This window comes from Microcebus murinus, chromosome 12 (assembly GCF_040939455.1).
Source record: "Microcebus murinus isolate Inina chromosome 12, M.murinus_Inina_mat1.0, whole genome shotgun sequence".
Lineage (NCBI taxonomy): Eukaryota > Metazoa > Chordata > Mammalia > Primates > Cheirogaleidae > Microcebus > Microcebus murinus.
The window spans coordinates 64,449,255-64,468,549 of NC_134115.1; the positions used below are offsets into that span (position 1 = coordinate 64,449,255).

At 38.9% G+C, this 19,295-nt stretch overlaps 1 protein-coding gene across 1 annotated transcript in view; it reads left to right on the plus strand.

Annotated features, from left to right (window-relative positions):
* PLPPR1 (phospholipid phosphatase related 1) overlaps positions 1-13,288 on the plus strand; it is a 267,061-nt gene extending 253,773 nt beyond the window's left edge. Inside the window, exons 6-8 of the mRNA XM_012768978.3 lie at positions 3,017-3,193; positions 7,252-7,383; positions 11,953-13,288. Of these exons, the coding sequence (XP_012624432.1) occupies positions 3,017-3,193; positions 7,252-7,383; positions 11,953-11,985 (342 nt within the window). The 3' untranslated portion in view covers positions 11,986-13,288. The remainder of the gene's footprint in view (positions 1-3,016; positions 3,194-7,251; positions 7,384-11,952) is intronic.
* Positions 13,289-19,295: the final 6,007 nt, after the last annotated feature.

Genomic DNA, 19,295 nt, shown 5'->3' on the forward strand with positions numbered 1-19,295 from the left:
TTCCCTGATCAGCCAGAGGATACTAGTTCTGGAAAGAGTTTTGATAGTCACCCAATTACAGCCTCCCAACTTACAGAAGCAGAAGCTGGAGCCCAGAGAACAGCTAAGGACATATAGTCAGAGCTGGCACCCGGGCTCCTGGCACCACGTCTGGGATTCTCTTACCACCCCCAGCAGAACTCTTTTGCCAGAGTTTTGCTGGTTCCAGAACAGCACACCTTCCTCACATCTGCTTACAAATTTGCAAGCGTGAGTCTTACGCGAGTGGCTGCCCCAGGAAGGTGCAGACCCAGAGTAAACACGCAGCTTTCCTTTGCTCTTTCTGATGCTTTCTTTGATCCCCTTGGTAGAAGAGATGAGTGATCCCAGAAGAGCTCCAACACCCAAAAGTCTACTTCTCACTGCTCCCCAAATCACTGCCTTTGACTGCCCCATTGGGGTGTAACGTTCTCTTAAAATTTCTTGCTCTAGTCACAGAGAAATTTTGAAGTATGTCCTACATCATAAAGAAGAAACAATGATGTCCTTCTTAATTTTTTAGCCTTTAAAAGCATTCATTCTGGAAATAACCTCAGTTCACCCTTCTCTGGCCTAGGTGTCCCTAGAACCCAGATGTCTAGGGATCAGCTCAAAGTCTCCACATGCTGATGGCATATCGATGGCAGGTATCAATGCATTGACCAGTGTTGGTCAAAAACACCCCCTTTCCTCACTTCAATTTATTTTATATTCAGAATATGACTAGTGTAGTGATTCGCAATGAAAAGTCAAGGAGGGAAAAGGTAGAGGAAAGACCCGCCTTTCAAACTACCCACTTCTCCCAGGCATCCCTGGCAGGCATGCTCCCATCCCCTCTGCCAGGAGCTGCAGAGCACACGTTCTGCTTCTGAAGGAAAAGGGGCTGTGCCATCACCCCCAGGGTGGAAAAAAGGGTGACTGACTATGGGTCTGGTCTATTTAGCAGAACATAAAATAATTTGCTGAGTGCCTGTGGGTCCCATGTACAGGATCACATCATAGGATCAATTTGTCAACCACCAACTGTCCAATATGTATCTTCCTAGTTATTCCTTTTAGATCTATTCTTTAATGAATGATAAAAATTATTTCAGCTGCCCCCATATTAAGGAAACATGAGTCCAAATAATACAGAAGCCTCAATTTACAAAACAGCAAACCATAGCTTGGTTAGACTTTTTTTATCAAAAACAAAACAAAAATCCTCTATGCAGGTATTTTTTTAAAAAACAAAGAAAGCCATCTGAGGCATTCAGCATATTTTCTCAATTTGCAAATGTTGATTTGTCCTCAATTATCTAGAACCTAAATAGCACAAAGCAATGTACTGTGCCTTTTCCTATATTTTTATCAGACTCAAGTCACTGCTTTGTGAAATTAATTTTATAATACCATTATAAAAATAAATCTGTTACTCATAATAAACTACTTTCTCATCATCAAATGAAGTATAAACTTCTTTTGAGAAGAAAAGTAAATATCTTCAGCTCACATGGAATAGATACTGCTATAACACGTTTTCAAGGATTCAGATATAATCCAATTGGAATCATGCCTCGCAGACTATAATCAGATAAACTCCAATATAATATGCCAATTGTACAAATATCTTCTGAGCCTCTAATGCATGTTAAGTGCTTTCATTACTCAAAGATTTCTTAAGTACTGGTTAATACTGTGAAGAATACTAACTAATCATAGGCCCATGCTCCTAATAGTTTTCATAATCTTACAGAAAATATTTATAAAGAACATAATTAGAAAATATAGGAGCATAAGAAACTAAATATATACAGTATAAATTTTAAGTAATTTTCCCCACACAGCCTCAAAATAGTGTAATTTATCAAACTTCCATCTAACCATAGTTTTATAGGGCCTCTGTTATCCACATTAGTGCTTAACCATCATTCTAGGAAAGTAACATTTTACAATATTGCAATAGAAATTGTATTTATTTGAACATATATGTACTAACACCATACACACTATAGACTAAAATTTAAGTATAGGCGTCTTTTTGAGGGTTGCCAAACCTCTCTCATTTGTTAAATGATGGATCAATAATGTCCTCTAGTGGTGACTTATAGCTATTACCAAAGGTGATCTAACAAAGTGTACTACTTATTTAAAAGAGGCCACCCTTCCTAACTCTAAACCACTAGGGACACATTTGCTAACTGAACCTATGAAGCTTACAATTCTTACCTGGCTCTTCGCAATGAAATAACAGCCTAGATCTCAGGTATCACAAATTGCATCAACTTTTACTTAGCTCAGGTCTTCCCAACCTTTTGCAAGTCATGGCACACACAGAAGAGTTTAATATTTTAAGACAACGCTGGAGTAAATGAATGGATGGAGCTGGTCACAGCTGTGCCAAGGAATGTGGGAATCAACTTCCCAGCACAACTGAAACCTATGTGTGTGACACAGTGATTGGGAATTTCTAATTCAGTCCATCAACTAATTGTTCAACACTGCCTGAAAGAGTGACAAAGCAGCTAGGACTATAGGAAACACAAAAAGTTACGCACAGTCACCTACCTGGTCTTCTCCACCATAAACTTTATTTTCATAGAAGGTTTATTTGTATCTGAAATTCTTATATGGATTTCTTAATACTCCAATGAGTCTCTAATTTGTTGCATAGAAATTGCACGATCTGGTTATAAAAGTGACCCAGGGATCACTGCATAAGTTGTATTCACTTGTCCACTAGAATACAAAATACTGACCAATGTACATCTGTTTGCTGTTCTTGCTGCACTGATTTTCTATCTAAATGTTTTTTGGGTTTTGGGTTGTTTTTTATTTTGTTTATTTGCCTTTTTTTTTTTTAACTAGGTAGCTTAGCAGAGTTGTTCAAAGAAAACTAGTTGGTGGGGTTGCTTTGGCACAGGCCCCTGCTTGTGTGTGCTGGTGTGTGTACATGCGTGTGCATAGTGCCAGCACAAGGAAGCTGCCTGGTGACTGCCCAGCCTCTGTCCTATTCCAGATGTACATTACAAGCACAATCAAGACGAAGAGCAGTCGACTGGCCAAGCCGGTGCTGTGCCTCGGGACCCTCTGCACAGCCTTCCTCACGGGCCTCAACCGGGTCTCTGAGTATCGGAACCACTGCTCAGACGTGATCGCGGGCTTCATCCTGGGCACCGCCGTGGCCCTGTTTCTGGTAGGCCGCCTGCCCTCTTTCTGCCTGTATCCCCTTTTGCGCTCGCTGAGAGGCTGCCTAAGATCATGGCGAGTCATGTTTCCCAGACTTCACGGTCCGAGTCCGTCTTCCTCTTGTCCCAACCTTGTGAGTTGTAATTATTCTCCGCATATTCAAAGCACCCTGTTAGAAACATGGTTGGCCATATTCCTTCTGGTGTTGGGGAGAGAAGTACCCCAGGAAGGATAGCTGGCTCTACTTCCTGCAACACCAGGCGTGGGATTGGGACCAGGCACACCTTCAAACCCATCTTTTTAAAATATTTGTTCTCAGTGTATTGGGAATAGAAGTTAAGTGTTACTTGAGAGAAGAGCAGAAATGAAGAGCACTGCTAAAAAGCAGGCAGCTTCTTCTCCACTATCCCAACAAGCTTAGCTCTCTCTCTAAAGCTCCACATCCTACTTAGAAATGCAAAAACCCAGCAAGTAACCACATCCACACTTTTTGGAAGGCCTCTGTCGTTATCTGAAAATACCTCTTAGGAATCTACTTTCCACTAGCAGTGGCTTCTTAACCACATATCTTTCTGGAGAGGAGTTTTGGTTAATACAGTTTTATCCATATCTTTACATTTCCAATGATGTTTTAGTTCCTCAAATACATAGAGACCTGGTCACCTGCTCACCTAGGAAGTCTCTTAATTTCAGTTGGATTGGAAAGGAAGAGATTACATTTTTTATTCTTCTTTTTTTTTTTTTTTTTTTACAGTTTTGAGGTATGATCTGCATACAATAAATGACACCAAAAGTGTATAATTTGATAAATTTTGGCATACAACCTTCTCTCTCTCATCCTTCCTTTCCCCTCATCCCAGACAAGCAGTCTGTCATTCTATGTTAGTTTGGTTTTTGTAGGATTTCATAGAAATGAAATCTTATAGTATGTATTCTTGTTTTCTGCTGTCTTTCACCTAGCACAATTATATTTAGATTCATCCATGTTATAAAATTATAACTTATTCCTTTATCATTGCCATGTAGTATTCCATTGCATGGGCATCATGCCACACAGGTGCAGATTTCTTATCTTCAAGGATTTGAAATAGGCCCAGAAGGATATACAATGAGTCACCAGGCCTGAAGACTCGCATATTGTACATAAAATGAATCCTCTAACAATATTCAGGAAGCCTCCCAAGGAGAAAGAAGCCATCACAGTCCTGAAGGACGTCCCTCCTCTTATTCTGAGCTTTTGGGTCCAGGACTCACTTAGATTAGCATCACACATACATGGATTTCACAGTGATATGACTTTACTCTTCCCTCTCCTAGCCTTCCTTTCTGCCCTCCTCAATATACAAAGTGCACATATGGCTCTTCGAGCCTCTTGGAGTTTCCCAACTTTTTCTACCTGCTAAGATACACACAGGAAATGCTCATATTTATTGAGAACACTGATTGGGAAGCTCCATTCTCATTCAAAATTACTGGCATACCTCAGAGATATTATGGATTCAGTCCAGACCTTTGTTTGCAATAAAGCAAATATCACAATAAAGCTCATCACAGTTTTGTTTCCTAGTGCATAGAAAAGTTATGTTTATATTATACTGTGGTCTAATAAGTGTGCAAGAGCATTATGTCTAAAAGATGTATGTACTTTAATTAAAAAAACACTATTTCTAAAAAGTGCTGATGCAGACACAAAGTGAGCACATGCTGTTAGAAAAATGGTGATGATTGACTTACTTAATGTAGGGTTGCCACAAACCTTCAGTCTGTGAAAAACACAATATTCGTGAAGTGCAATAAAATGAGATATGCCTGTATTTTGAATGGATCCAGGCTTTCTTTCTATAGTGAAAGATGAAAGACTCAAATGCAGATTCTCTGGGTGAAGTTGCAGGAAAAGAAATCAGTGCTGAAATGATCCTGAAATATTAATTCTCATTAGGAATATTTCCTGAGGAATGTTTTTAAAAAATTTGTATGGATAAGTAGTTGTACACATTTATGAACTACATGTGATATTTTGATACAATCGGACAATGTGTAATATTCAAATCTGGGTAATTGGGATGTCCACCAATTCAAACATTTATTACTTTGTGTTGGAAACATTCTAAATCTATTCTTCTAGTTATTTGACGTACACAATAAACTGTTAACTATAGTTGCCCTATTGTGCTACTGAGCACTAGATCTTATTTCTTCTATCTAATTGTATTTTTATACCCACTAACCTTCCTGAAGAATGTTTTTTAAAAAATGGAAAGAAAACGGGTGACTTCAAGAGAACAGAGGGGGTTGAAAGTGAGATCAATGGTACATAAATAAAGACTTGGGCTCAAAAGAAAAGCTAGACCATTTTCTTTGCATCAGTCCTGGAGCCAGCCCCCCTCCCCCCCGTTAAAGACCAAGAGCAGTTCTGACTGTCCCAAGCAGCATCATGGAGTCTTTGGAGAATAATATCTGTGAAGGTTTTGGTGTTTGCTGAAGCCCTATACACAAATACTACCTTAACATTAAATTTGTTTCTCTCTATAACCTGCAGCCCTATTTCTTATCACTCAGTTACTCTTTGGTCTGTTATTGCTTTCAAGTGATGTCCCAATTGTCAGAATTTATTTCCCCACAATGGCTTTTATGTAAGACCCAGATCTGCTGTTGAATTGCTCTGGCATGAGCGAGACTACCCTGTCTGCATGTGTACACGCCTCAGACACACACACAACGCCAGGAAATGGGAGGGGAAGGATGGCCTGGAGGAGCCTGAAGGCATTTCAAAGCAGGGACTTGGAGAGGAGACAGAAAGAGAAGAGCAAATACTGTGAACAGCAGCATATTTGCTGTATATGTTCAATATCGCTTTACGTCTTTGTGTTTGCCATGAGATAGAATTGGGGAAAGGAAAAGGAAATCATTAGTTGAGCAAGTACTACATGCCATGTGCTTTATCAAATCAGATGCTCCTAGGGCAACCCTGACAATATTTTTAGTGTCATTTTATAGATGAAAAAAGTGAGGCTCAAAGATAAGTAACTTGCCCAACAGACACCCAACCAGTAAGCCAAGAACCTGACCTGAGTCTTTCAACTCCAGAGTTCCACAACTTCTCCCATTTCCTGAATGGAGAACTTTTAAGCAGAGTTTGAGAGTGAGATGTAGGTGAACCAGGCAGAGAGTATTTGTGTAAATGCTCTGCAGGGTTTGAAGAGGGACAGGAAAGATTCAAAGACACAACGTAGAAACAAAGATGCACAACAATGAAAGTGTGGGAAGAAGCAGATAAACTCTCCATGGGCAAAAAGGAGCAGAGATGGTGGTTAAAAAATAGAGTCAGTTATGAAGAGGTATCAGTAAGAAGCAAAAGTGGGTAGTAGTAACTTATAGGGAAAGTTTTTAAATGGAAGCAATAAAAAACTGCCACTAATGGGTTATTTAATCTCAAGCAAAAGTCGTAATTTGAGGATGATCATCTCAGGTAGGAAGGGAAGGCCAGCTGACATTGACTGAGTACTTGCTATATGTTTGGCACTTGCTGAGAGGCTTAGTAGTTTGGGGTCTGATTCAGGGGATCCAAAGTTTAAATCTCTATGTGACCTTGGACAAGTTATCTAACTTCTTTGTGCCCCTGGATCTAAGCTGGAGACGGTAACAGTAACTCCTTTATAAGATTGTTGGGTGGGTTAAATAAGATAAAATTCAGGACAGTGCCAGACACATAGTGGCCCTCAATAAATGTTAACTATTACTGTGAGATGAGTTACATTTGTTGTGTATTTAATAACTATAAAGCCATAAAGTAGGTATGACTATTACCATTTTACAGGTGAGAAGACAGACCCAATGGGATGAGTTGATTGTCAATGGCCATCTGGTGATCAAATAGATGCTTCCTTCACATCTAGAATGTGATCAGCAGACACCCCAGGCCATGCCTCCCATGGTCCCTACCTTCCCCCTCCTTCCAAGGAAAAAGGTCACCATGGTGAAGATAAGAAAGTCCTCCACACTCACAGGTGGCCAGGCATGGACGGCTGGAGTCTTACCCCGCTCTTTTTTCCCCTCATCCTGCAGGGAATGTGTGTGGTTCATAACTTTAAAGGAACGCAAGGATCTCCTTCCAAACCCAAACCTGAGGATCCCCGTGGAGTACCCCTAATGGCTTTCCCAAGGATAGAAAGCCCTCTGGAAACCCTAAGTGCACAGGTATAGTAAAGCAGTTTTAGCAAACCTAACCCACCCACAGGCTCAAACCCACAACCTTGGGAGGTCAATCCATCCACTGACGCCACCAAACTTACCATAAAAATCTGATTCATTCATTGTAAAGGCCCTCGAGAAAGGAGTCTTCACTGTTTCCCTCAATTAGTTCTGTCTTTACTCTGGGGTGGACAAGCATGAATCCTCAGGAAGTTCTTAGTAATGTCTAACTTAAACCCCACCTGCTTCGAGATACTTTGGCCTCTCATATAATGCCACATTTATGGAATTTGGACCAATCACATGAAAGGCCAATTTGACTTAGTAATTGGGAATTATTTGACTTAGTAATTTGAAAAGAAAAAGTTTTGCTACAACCACTGACATAAGCTGGAGGCACATTAAAAAGGCTACTAGGCCAGGCACGGTGGCTCACGCCTGTAATCCTAGCACTCTGGGAGGCGGAGGCGGGCGGATTGCTCGAGGTCAGGAGTTTGAAACCACCTGAGCAAGAGCGAGACCCCGTCTCTACTATAAATAGAAAGAAATTAATTGGCCGACTAATATATATAGAAAAAATTAGCTGAGCATGGTAGCACATGCCTGTAGTCCCAGCTACTCGGGAGGCTGAGGCAGTAGGATCGCTTGAGCCCAGGAGTTTGAGGTTGCTGTGAGCTAGGCTGACGCCACGGCACTCACTCTAGCCTGGGCAACAAAGCAAGACTCTGTCAAAAAAAGAAAAAAGAAAGAAAAAAAGGAAGGGAGGAAGGGAGAAAGGGAGAAAGGGAGAAAGAGAGAAAGGGAGAAAAAAGGCTACTAAACTAAATGTCCTTTTGGAACCTGTTCTGATGACAAAAATCAATACAACATTATTTCCTGATCTTATGTTATGCAACAGAACCCTTGCATCATGCCAGGGGTGCAAAACATATTAGCTATAGTCCTTGTCCTTAAACAATTCACAGATGAGAAGGAAAGGTAGAGATAAATGAGTAACCATAATATGACATGCCGAATCAGAGTTCCACAAAGTGTTGTGTGAATGCAAATGAGGAAAAGATCTACTGTGAGAAAGTAAGGAAAGCCACAGAAAAGACTTGCCAACTGGAAAGATGGTATTACATACTTACTTTTGCCTAGGACAATTGCTAGGTGCTTTACAAATATATTCTTATTTGAACAGCCACCTTACTGAATAGATACTATAATTCCTATTTCACAGAGATAAGATACTGAAGACAGAGGTGTTAAATTCCTTGCCCAAGGCCACATAGGAAGAGAGCTGGGATGAGTTTTTTAAGCAGTTCTTTAAGCAGAGAGGGGCACAACTAATAATAAAACAGGATTTATTAGCCTGCCACCTTTTTCAGGTAGCTGAGTCCTGCTTAAGTGTTTTTTTTCTGTAACAGTCTGTTTATCTTGAAATCTTGTTTGCATTTGGCATTTTCTTACTAAGACATTTTTATAGTTAGTGTAAGGGAAAAGCAAATCACCGCTTGTTGGAATTATCATATACTTCATCTCAGGGCAATATAAAATAATATATTTCACTATTTAAAGATTATTAACAATCAGACATCTGAGATAAATTATCCTATGTCTTCACCCTTAATGAAATCTAATATTAATGAACCAGAGGGGAAAAAACCCAAAATGATAAAGCTCTCTCTATTCCAGGGAAAATATTTAGGGCTCTCCATTAAACACAGTGTCAAGTATTTTTGTTTCCCCCACCTTTTTTTTTCTTTTCGACCCTGCTTAGCTTCCTATTGTTTTCCCTTAAAATGTGTTAAGGTGAACATTTTGACTTGATCTAATTAGAAATAAAATATTGAAAATATTTCTGGTTTATTAATATACAGACTATTGGTACAGGTTGAATGATAAATTAGCTAAATAATGATACCTTTTAATGAAGGTGCTATAGAATCTCTCTAGCTTTTCTTCCCTACCTAATTATGTTTCTGTGCCAAGTGACATCAGAGTGGTTATCTCTGAGCTGAAGAAATTTTAAAAAAGAAAATATTTGCTGAGTTCCACAAACATATCACAATCTCTGTGTCCTTGTCAATATTGTCCCCTGAATATGCTGATCAAAGAACACTCTGTTCGCATCCCATCCTTCCGCCCAACACTGCTCAAGCATTATCCCTCTAATACCTTCCCCAGATTTCTTTTTCTCTTCACCCTCAGGACTGATGATATTTGGCCAGGCCTAGAGACATACAGGCCATATTTTGGGGGATTCTACTTACACTGAAAAATGAAGTGCTAACCAGGGTTTTAAAAAGTGCTATTCATAAGATACATTCTTTAATATATTTAAGAATCCTTCTTATGAATTTACATATATGTATACGTAAATTGTTTACTACAGGCAGCAGTTGAACTTTTTTCAAACCTACCAATATAGCTTTGCCACCTCATCTGCATACAATTGGAGGCCTTTCCTGAATACTAGGCTTGGGCCGAATGACTCTCAGGGCCCAACTCATATAATTGTCCTCACAATTAGAACCAAGTGTTCCCTCATATCTGCCTCTGGCAAGGACTTAGAGATCTTTGAGATCAGGACTCTGTGAACTATGTCTTAGTCTTCATACTTCCTGGCATTCACTAGATGCGAAATAAATGTTGGATGCATGGATATAAACTAGAACCAAAAACCTGAACTAGAAACATTAGCCAGAACCAAGAACCTCACATTGCAACGTAGTCACTATTTGAACCCCCATGGAAAGTAGAGATTTGTGAGAAAAGATGAGGAGGCTTCTTCAGGCTAGTCAAAATGAAGCCACAGGAAGCTGAAGAGGAAGTATTGCCTCCCAAGTTACGCTGTACATATCAGTTGGGAAAGATTCAAGTAACCAAGCATCTACTTTGGGTATGAAATGTTTCCATGTGGAAAGTTAGGAAAGATAAACCCTGTATTTGTTAGTCAAGAAAAAGAGAACTAGAATTTATTGAGAGCCATCTCATTTAAGCCTCACAATAATCCTGCAATTGGTGGTATTATCCCATTTTACAGGTAAGGAAATTAAGGTGCCAGGAGTTTAAGTAACATGCCCGAGGTCACCCAGTCAGAATTAAACATAGAACCATCTAATTCTAAAGGCCCTGCCTATTCTACCATACCACACAGCCTGAGATTTTATTCAAGGAACATACCTTTTTGAAATCTACAGCTCCCAGCTGTGAATATTGAAATATGTTACAAGGGCTGGTGTGTTTGATCTGAGTTATAGTTCTTCAAAAATAAATATCTCCTGTGTTTTCTCCTGTGGGCAAGATCTTCCTGTGCAACTCCAACAGCTAGTTTCTGTTAGAAACTGCTTGTTTGTAATTTCTGGAATAGAATAATCTTCCTAGGAAGAGAACCTTTTGGGATCTGAGCAATTAGAACCTCTCTTAAGAGCACACATTCATACACATGAAATCTATCCTGCCATTCAAAATACTGTAAGGAGAAAACTGGATGGGGAGGGGACAGTCACCCTCCTTTCCTTCCTCCTGAGACATCCTTTATCTTTACCACTTAGTCATAGATGGAATCTTATATAAGTGATCAAAGTATTGACCCACCCCCCAAAAAAAAAATTACAAGAGAAAATCATATTATAGAAGTAAAAGCATAAAAGGAAAGTTATTTTTTGCCTTAGGGAAAGAAATACTCTCAGTTTTCAAGGTTAACAGACAAAAGTACAAAAATACAAAATAGTTTCTAAAGGGTATAGCTGAGCTCGAGAATATAATGTAAATCCCCAATGTCCTAAAAAAAACAAACAGGAAACAGGAAACTCATAATAATTAAAGCCACAGTTTTTAAAAATATTTGCCAATTTCATGGACCCAGAGCATTGAGTTTTAAGTTCAAATAAAGGACTTCAAATAAGTTCAAATAAAATATAAGGCCTCTTCAATTATAGATTTTAAACACATTTCTCTCAGTAATAAGCAAACAAAAATAGTAAGAATATACATTATTAGTAAGTTTGATCTAATGTGCATTATATATAATTCTCCTCAAAACACATGAAACATTATGAAAATAGATTATGTACAAGGCCATGGAGCAAGTGTCCAGAAATGTTAATGGATCTGTATTATGTAGACCATATTCTCTAGGAAAATGAAAAAGATAACTAGAAATAAAAACCCTATACATTTTGAAACATCAAACTCATTTTTATATAACTCATGACTCAGAGGATAAGTCATAGCTTTTTAAAAATTGGAACTGTTCTATATTGAAAACATTACATTAAAAACTTTTGGGATACTACAGTTACTTTGAGATCCTTAACTGCTTATATTAGAAAATAGTTAAGTATAAGATAGAATTATATAGAGAACAAGTTTAGATGAAGAAATCATCCTATTTTGGTTTAAGAAAAACTAGGGGAGATTTAACAAGAGAGGTAATGGAACTTGAGGGGCCTTGGAAGAGCAAACCGGGGAGAGGGAACAGCCTGTGCAAACTCGAGGAGACTAAGAAAACCAGACTATTCAGGGGAGTATGTGCATGCCTCCATCGATCCAGCTCTAAAATTCTATCTGCTTCTGTTTGTTCTGCAGAATCACTCTGCCTCCATGACCGAAGTTACCTGAAGCAACTGACATGTCACAAGCTGTTTTTTTAATCACCTTCCAACTCGATACTTCAAAATACACAGTTACCCAATGTCAAACTGTGAGGACAAATATTATGTTTATCTAGTTAGAAGCTAATGTTTTGTACATTTTTTGTATAAGGAAGTGATGTAGCTTGCCCTGAATTTTTTTTTTTTTTTGGTCAGCTTTAATATATTTATGCCAGAATTTTAAAAACAACAAAACTTCTTATTCAAGTGTGCATTGAAGAACCACATTTATTCAATGGTTGATGTTGTTTTGTGATATTTGTACACAAACCTTCTTTTCTCAGTTTTATAAACAGAACTAAGTATAACGATTCACTTTAAAGTTTTATTACCACAGTTGCTGCCTCTTCCAGAGTTTTTGAATTTTAATGAAAGTTAAAACTTTTGAGTTGCAGGAAAGACAATGCTGGTTAAATGATTAATCTCAAGATCAGTTATGGAAAATAATTTATCTTCAAAAAGAATTTTGTACTTTGATCTCTCAACAGGTCGTTGCACTCAAAGTTAAAGTAATAAGTTAATGAAGCCACCTTGTTCTACAAACAATTGTCATAAAATACTGGATTTGGGGGGTATTGGGGTTATGTGATGCTTTCTTAGAGAATGGTGTCACCCACCTCAGAACTCAAGATCTTTATGGAGTCATGTCATTGGGCAGGCAGGTGACACTGCAGCCTCCTTTCCAAAATATAGCCATCACCAGCCTTCCCTGTCAACTCAACAGTTTTGTATATCATATTGTATGGACTTTATATGAAAATGAATATTTTACAGTTTGCACAGTATTATTTTACAGAAAGGGAATCCGAACATCTACAGCATAGAGCCCCAGAGCAACAGCTTCACTTTGTGGCTTTTAATTGTTCTAGAATTTTAACTGCATCTCATTTTTCTAGCATGGTGATAACTAATGTGTAACTTCTTTGAGAGAAGGAGCTCCTTTGTCTGTACCTATCAGGATGTTTTCTCAACACTTCCATATTGGCTCTTCTTAGATTTTTTTGTACATATTTTTTTTTTTTCTAAAGAGAAGAAAAAGTTATCACAAAATGTATTCTGGCTCATGTCTTTTGTTCTAAGCTTTATCTACTGGGCAAGGGTTATTTGAAGAGTCACAATGAAGAGACCTCAACAAAAACAAGTGTTTATACTTTTCGGTTCCCAGGTCTGCTGAGATAAACCCTAATAATGGCATGACTGAGAGGTCATCGTGTGTGTGTGTGTGTGTGTGTGTGTGTGTGTGTGTGTGTGTGTGTGTGTGTGAGAGAGAGAGAGAGAGAGAGAGAGAATGAATGTGTGTGTTTAGGTAAATAAAATAATTCTTTAAATTATTAAGACACTCAGCCAGGCGCGGTGGCTCACGCCTGTAATCCTAGCTCTCTGGGAGGCCGAGGCGGGCGGATTGCTCAAGGTCAGGAGTTCGAAACCAGCCTGAGCAAGAGCGAGACCCCGTCTCTACTATAAATAGAAAGAAATTAATTGGCCAACTAATATATGTATATATATATAAAATTAGCCGGGCATGGTGGCGCATGCCTGTAGTCCCAGCTACTCGGGAGGCTGAGGCAGGAGGATTGCTTGAGCCAGGAGATTGAGGTTGCTGTGAGCTAGGCTGACGCCACGGCACTCACTCTAGCCTAGGCAACAAAGCGAGACTCTGTCTCAAAAAAAAAAAAAAAGACACTCAGAAGCCCATTCTGGTGGCCTAGCAATCCTCAATCTTCAACCTACCCAGAGAGTCAACCTCTGAGTTGTCAATAAGAAGTCAGAGAGTTGTCTTTAGGAACAGAAGTTACCTCTGGAAGGTAGACTCAGCAGGGTTTGAAGCTTCATTGAACATAAGGAGACGACAGCTTTCAGTAACACTTTCTTCTTAGAGGAGACTTTTCCAAATCTAACTCCCCTAACTCATAGGAGCCTTGTGATGGAGGAAAAGCTGAAAAGGAAAATATAGTTTGGGTCTACTCCCCAGCCCATCCATCGGCCCCCTAACAGTTCTGCTTCTCATGGGAACCCCAGTAATGCCACATGCACTTCTAACACTAGAAATGACTCTGCCAGAAAAAAAAAAAAAATCAACTTTGCATCACTCAAGGCTGGTGCCTCTGTCCTCAGCCTGGCTCACTCCTTTTGGTATCCTGTATGTTTGCATCTACAAAAGGATATGGTCTTCTGAAGAAGCCAAATAAATCCACATGAAGAATGAAGGGTAGAGTGAGGGTGATGCTTTTCTCCTCAAAGACATTTTATTTAAAGGAAAAATGTGCTTACATCTCCCTATTAATCATAATAGAATTTCCATTTATCTATCTATTTATCTCAAGTTCTTTGGAACAGAGAACAACTTTTCCCTTGGGCTGATGTTTCATGTTGTTACATAAGGTTATCTCTCCAGTGAATCATCCTATAAAGCAATTTGTTTTTCTAATTTTAAGTGATGTTCTTTAGCATTTTAGAATTGGGTAAAACCAGGCTTAATAAGTCAAGCAGACTCATTACATGTAATTCTGTACAAAATATTTATGGCTTCTTTCTCATTTCTCGACTTTATAGCCAACAGTTTCTGCCTTTAGTACTGATCATGCAGTCAGGTGTTTTCTCATTTTGGTGTTTCTTCTGTTCTTCAGAAGCCTCCGGGTTTAAGTGTGAAGGTAGCAGGTGCAACTCCACCACAGCTGCCCATTGTCTGGTAAGGCTTTCTCTGGTTCAGGGCCTTGGGCCCAGTGAGGTCCATATTTAAGGCTAATTCCCTAAATAGTCACCAATTATGAATTGATTCACCTGACAACTTAAAAAAAAAATCACTTTCTGTGCATTTGGTATAATCAAGCCAAGATTAAATGGTAGAGTTGGGAGCTGAGATCTCAGAAGAGCCTTGCAAAGAGGAAAGTGAAAAAGATACGTTGCATTTTGCTGAAATCATATCCCTGAAAAGTAAAGATCTGGGTGGTGCTAAGAGAGTTTCCTAATCCCAACAAGGGGACCCCATTGTTTCTTTTTTAATACGGTAAAAGAGAGGGGGTGGAGCAAGATGGCCAAATAGAAACCTCCAGCAATTGTCCCTCTGCACAAACACTAAATTCAACAACTATCCACATAAGCAAGCACCTTCAAAAAAACCAAAACTCAGGTGTGTGATCATACTACTTCGTTTTAGCATTACATCAAAGAAAGAAGCACTGGAGAGGGCAGAAAAGACAATCTCGAGTTGCCTACACCACCCTGCCTCCCCTGCACCCCATGCTTGCCAGCAGTGCCACGCCAGCACACCACGAGGAGAGAGAATCTGTGTGCTTGGGGAGGGAGAGCAAATGATTATGGGATTTTGTGTTGGAACTCAGGGACACCATGGCACAGGGTAACACAGCACAGGACTGAATTCTGCTGGTGCCCTGAGAGAGTGCATTTAAACCAGCCTGGCCAGAGGGAAGTTCTCCTCCCCAAAACCTGGGTTAAGGCTAGCCCCACTACCAGCTGGCAAAAATAAACCTGGGGCCTGGACTAAATTAATAAAGCAGTTGAGCCACAAATGCTGTAGTCCTTGGGAAATTCCTGTGGCAGTGCTAGCGTCTAGCCAGTGAGCATGGGATGCACATGACCCAGTGACAACCATGGCAACAGCCAACTCAGGGTTTGTGAGCCTGACAACAGCCAACTCCCCCAACTCCAGCCAGTAGACTTGGGGTGCACATGATCCAGTGAGACACCAGTACCAGTGGCCAAGCCAGGGCCTGTGTCACCTCCCCTCCTCCAACTCCAGGCAGTGCAGCTCAGGGATAATCTTATTCCACCTGGGGAAAGGAAAGGGAAGAATTCAGAGGATTTTGTTTTGCAACTGAGATTCCAGCTCAGGCATACTAAAATAAAGTACCAAGCAGACTCCTGAAGCCCCTGAGTCCAGGCCTTAGTTCCTGGATGGCATTCCTGGACAAAAAGGAAACATTCTTTCCTAAAGGGAAGGACCTAGTTCTGGCAGTATTGACCACGTGCTGACTAAAGAGCCCTTGGTCTTTAAATAAATATCACAGATAGGCAGGCAACAGTCACCACTGGCACTGGGTGAGACTGGGTTGACTTCAGGTGTGATCTGGCTCTGGTAGCCACAAGGGAATGCCCATGTCACTCCCCTAGGGAAGACAATGAGAGACTCTGCAAAGTCTCAGATTATAAAATCAACATGCAGAAATCAGTAGCATTCCTAAACACCAACAATAGTCAAACTGAGAACCCCAAAGACTCAATACCCCCTCATACCCCCAAAGCACAAGGAACCAAAGCAAAATTGGACAAATGAGATCACATCAAGCTAAAAACCTCTGCACAGCAAAGGAAACAATCAACAAAGTAAAGTGACAACCCATAGAAAGTGAGAAAATATTTTCAGACTACTGACTTGGCAAAGGATTAATAACTAGGATATACAAAGAGCTCCAACAGCTCAATAGAAAAAAAAAATAATCCAATTAAAAAAACGGACAAAGGATCTGAATACTCAAAAGAATACAAATGGTCAGCAGATATATGAAAATTGCTCATCATTAATCAGAGAAATGTAAATCAAAACTACAATGAGATATCATCTCACCCCAGTTAAAATGGTTTTTATCAAATAGGCAAGAAAAAATACTGGTGAGGATGTGGAGAAAGGGAAATCATCATACACCATTGATAAGAATGTCAATTAGTGCAACCACTATGGAGAACAGTGTAGAGGTTTCTCAAAAAATGAGAAATAGAACTACCATATGACCCAGCAAACCCAGGGCTGGGTATATATCCAAAGGATGGGAATTCAGTATGTCAAAAAGATACCTGCACTCCAATATTTATTGTAGTACTATTCACAATAGCCAAGATTTGGAATGAACCTAAGTGTCCATCAATGGATAAATGGATAAAAAATTGTGGTACATATAGACAATGAAATATTATATAGCCACAAAGAAAGAATGAAATCCCACCATTTGCAACAACATGGTTGGAACTGGAGAACATTATGTTAAGTGAAATACGCCAAGCACAAAAAGACAAATCTCACATGTTCTCACTCGTATGTGGGAGTTAAATATTAAAAACAATTGATCCCATGGAGACAGAGAGTAGAATGATAGTTACCAGAAGCTATGAAGGGTAGAAGGGGCAGGGATAACGTGCAGATGATTAATGGGTACAAAAATATAGTTAGAATGAACAATATTTGATAGCACAACAAAATGACTATAATCAACAATAAGTTAGGGTATACTTTAACTAAAAGAATGGAATTTGACTATTTCTAACACAAAGAAATGATAAATGCCTGAGGTAATAGATACCACAATTACCCTGATTTGATTAGTTGCCATTGTATGCCTGTATTAAAACATCACATGAACCCCATAAAGATATACAACTATTACATACCCAAAATAATTAAAAATTAAAATAATTAAAAATTTTAGTTTGGCGTAACTGAAGCAAATATAAATAAATAAATACAATGGCAATACCCTGTACAGAACCTGAGTGTGTTTGTGAAAGCCACAGGTGAAAGGAGGAATAGGAAATACAGACCTATCTATAAAGTAAAAATAGGTTTTAAGGAACAGATCTAATTAGAGATAATTGAAATTAAAAATAATGATCAAAATAAAACCCAAGAGATAAGCTAAACAGCAGATTGAACACAGCTGAAGAACAAATCAGCTGGTTGAACTAAAACTGTAGAATTCTCTAGGAATGCAAGAAGGGAAGGGCAAAAAAAGTAAAAGTCTGAAAAAAAATTCAATATTCATGGAGAATACATCCAGAAGCTCCAATATCCTTTTTAATAGGACTTCCAGAGGAAGGGACAGAAAAACTGGAAAGGGGGAAGTCGTCAGGTAATTAATAGAAGCAAATATCCTAAAGCTGAAGATAGACTGACTACATTTGTGCTGCTATAAGAGAATACCTGAGACTGGGTAATTTATAAAATACAGAAAATTTTTTCTCACAGTTCTGGAGGCTGGAAGTCAAAGATCAAGGTGCTGGCAGGTTCAGTGCCCGTGAAGGCTGCTCTCTCTGCTTTCGAAACAGCACCTTATTACACAGTAATGGAGGAACACCATGTCTTCTCACAGCAGAAGGGACTGAAGATGGAGAAAGCTGAAGGCAGACTGTAGCCTCTTTTATAAGGAACTCCCCCCCCATTAAAGAGGGAGAAACCTTCATGGCCTAATCACCTCCTAAAGGTCTCACCTGTTAATACTACCACATTGGCCATTGAGTTTCAACACCTGAATTTGGGAGGGAACACATTCTAACCATAGCATAGAGATAAGTTTTTAGTTTGAAAGGGCCCATATAGTGCCAAACAAAATAAAAAAATAATAATAAACCTACCCTTAGTCATATCTTGATGAAATTTCACAACAAAGAAAAAATTGTAAAAAGGAGAGACGAAGAGAAGAGAAGAGAAGAGAAGAGAAGAGAAGAGAAGAGAAGAGAAGAGAAGAGAAGAGAAGAGAAGAGAAGAGAAGAGAAGAGAAGAGAAGAGAAGATTCCCCAGAGTAATGAGAATCAGATTTCTCATTGGGAACAATGGACATTGAAAAAAAAAAAAAAGACCAAAGTGCTGAGAGAAATAATTGTTAATATCAAATCCTATATCTATATCTATAAAAATTATAATTGAGGACTTAGAGCAAAATATAGATATTTTCAGAAGTGCTAAGATTCAAATGAATATGAATCTTTTAAATGAATTATGTGAGCTTGCACTTTGGAAAAATGGAAGATAAAGCCAAGAATTTTTTTTTAAATGGGCTATAAGAAATAGCAAGTAGCAAAGAAACTGTAAAAGCATCATTATGATTAAATTACTATTTATTGTAAAAAAATTAATAATCTGAAATTAATGGTGAATTCCATGGAGAAAAAGATGCAGTACATGCTAACGTTCTTACTTTTGAAACACAATCTGGATTTGTTAACTTGTACTACCTGTTCTCCAGTCACAGTATATATCAATTAACTATTAAAGGCATCATTAGATTCAACAGCATTGTTAGGAATAGTTCTGAGTACTGCTGGGCACTCCACATCACATCCCATCGTGAAGCACATTATGTCAAATTGATCCTTTTTACAGATGCTAAATTTAAGCAGTGGCTTCAGGTGGTGATAACCTGTTTTCTCCATGGCAAAGTGACATTCTTCTCCTCAACCACCTTATAAGGGCAGATTATCTACTGGATGATAATGTGTACTTTCGAAAAATACTCTTGGATTTAAGAGGAACAAAAAATAAATCAGAAA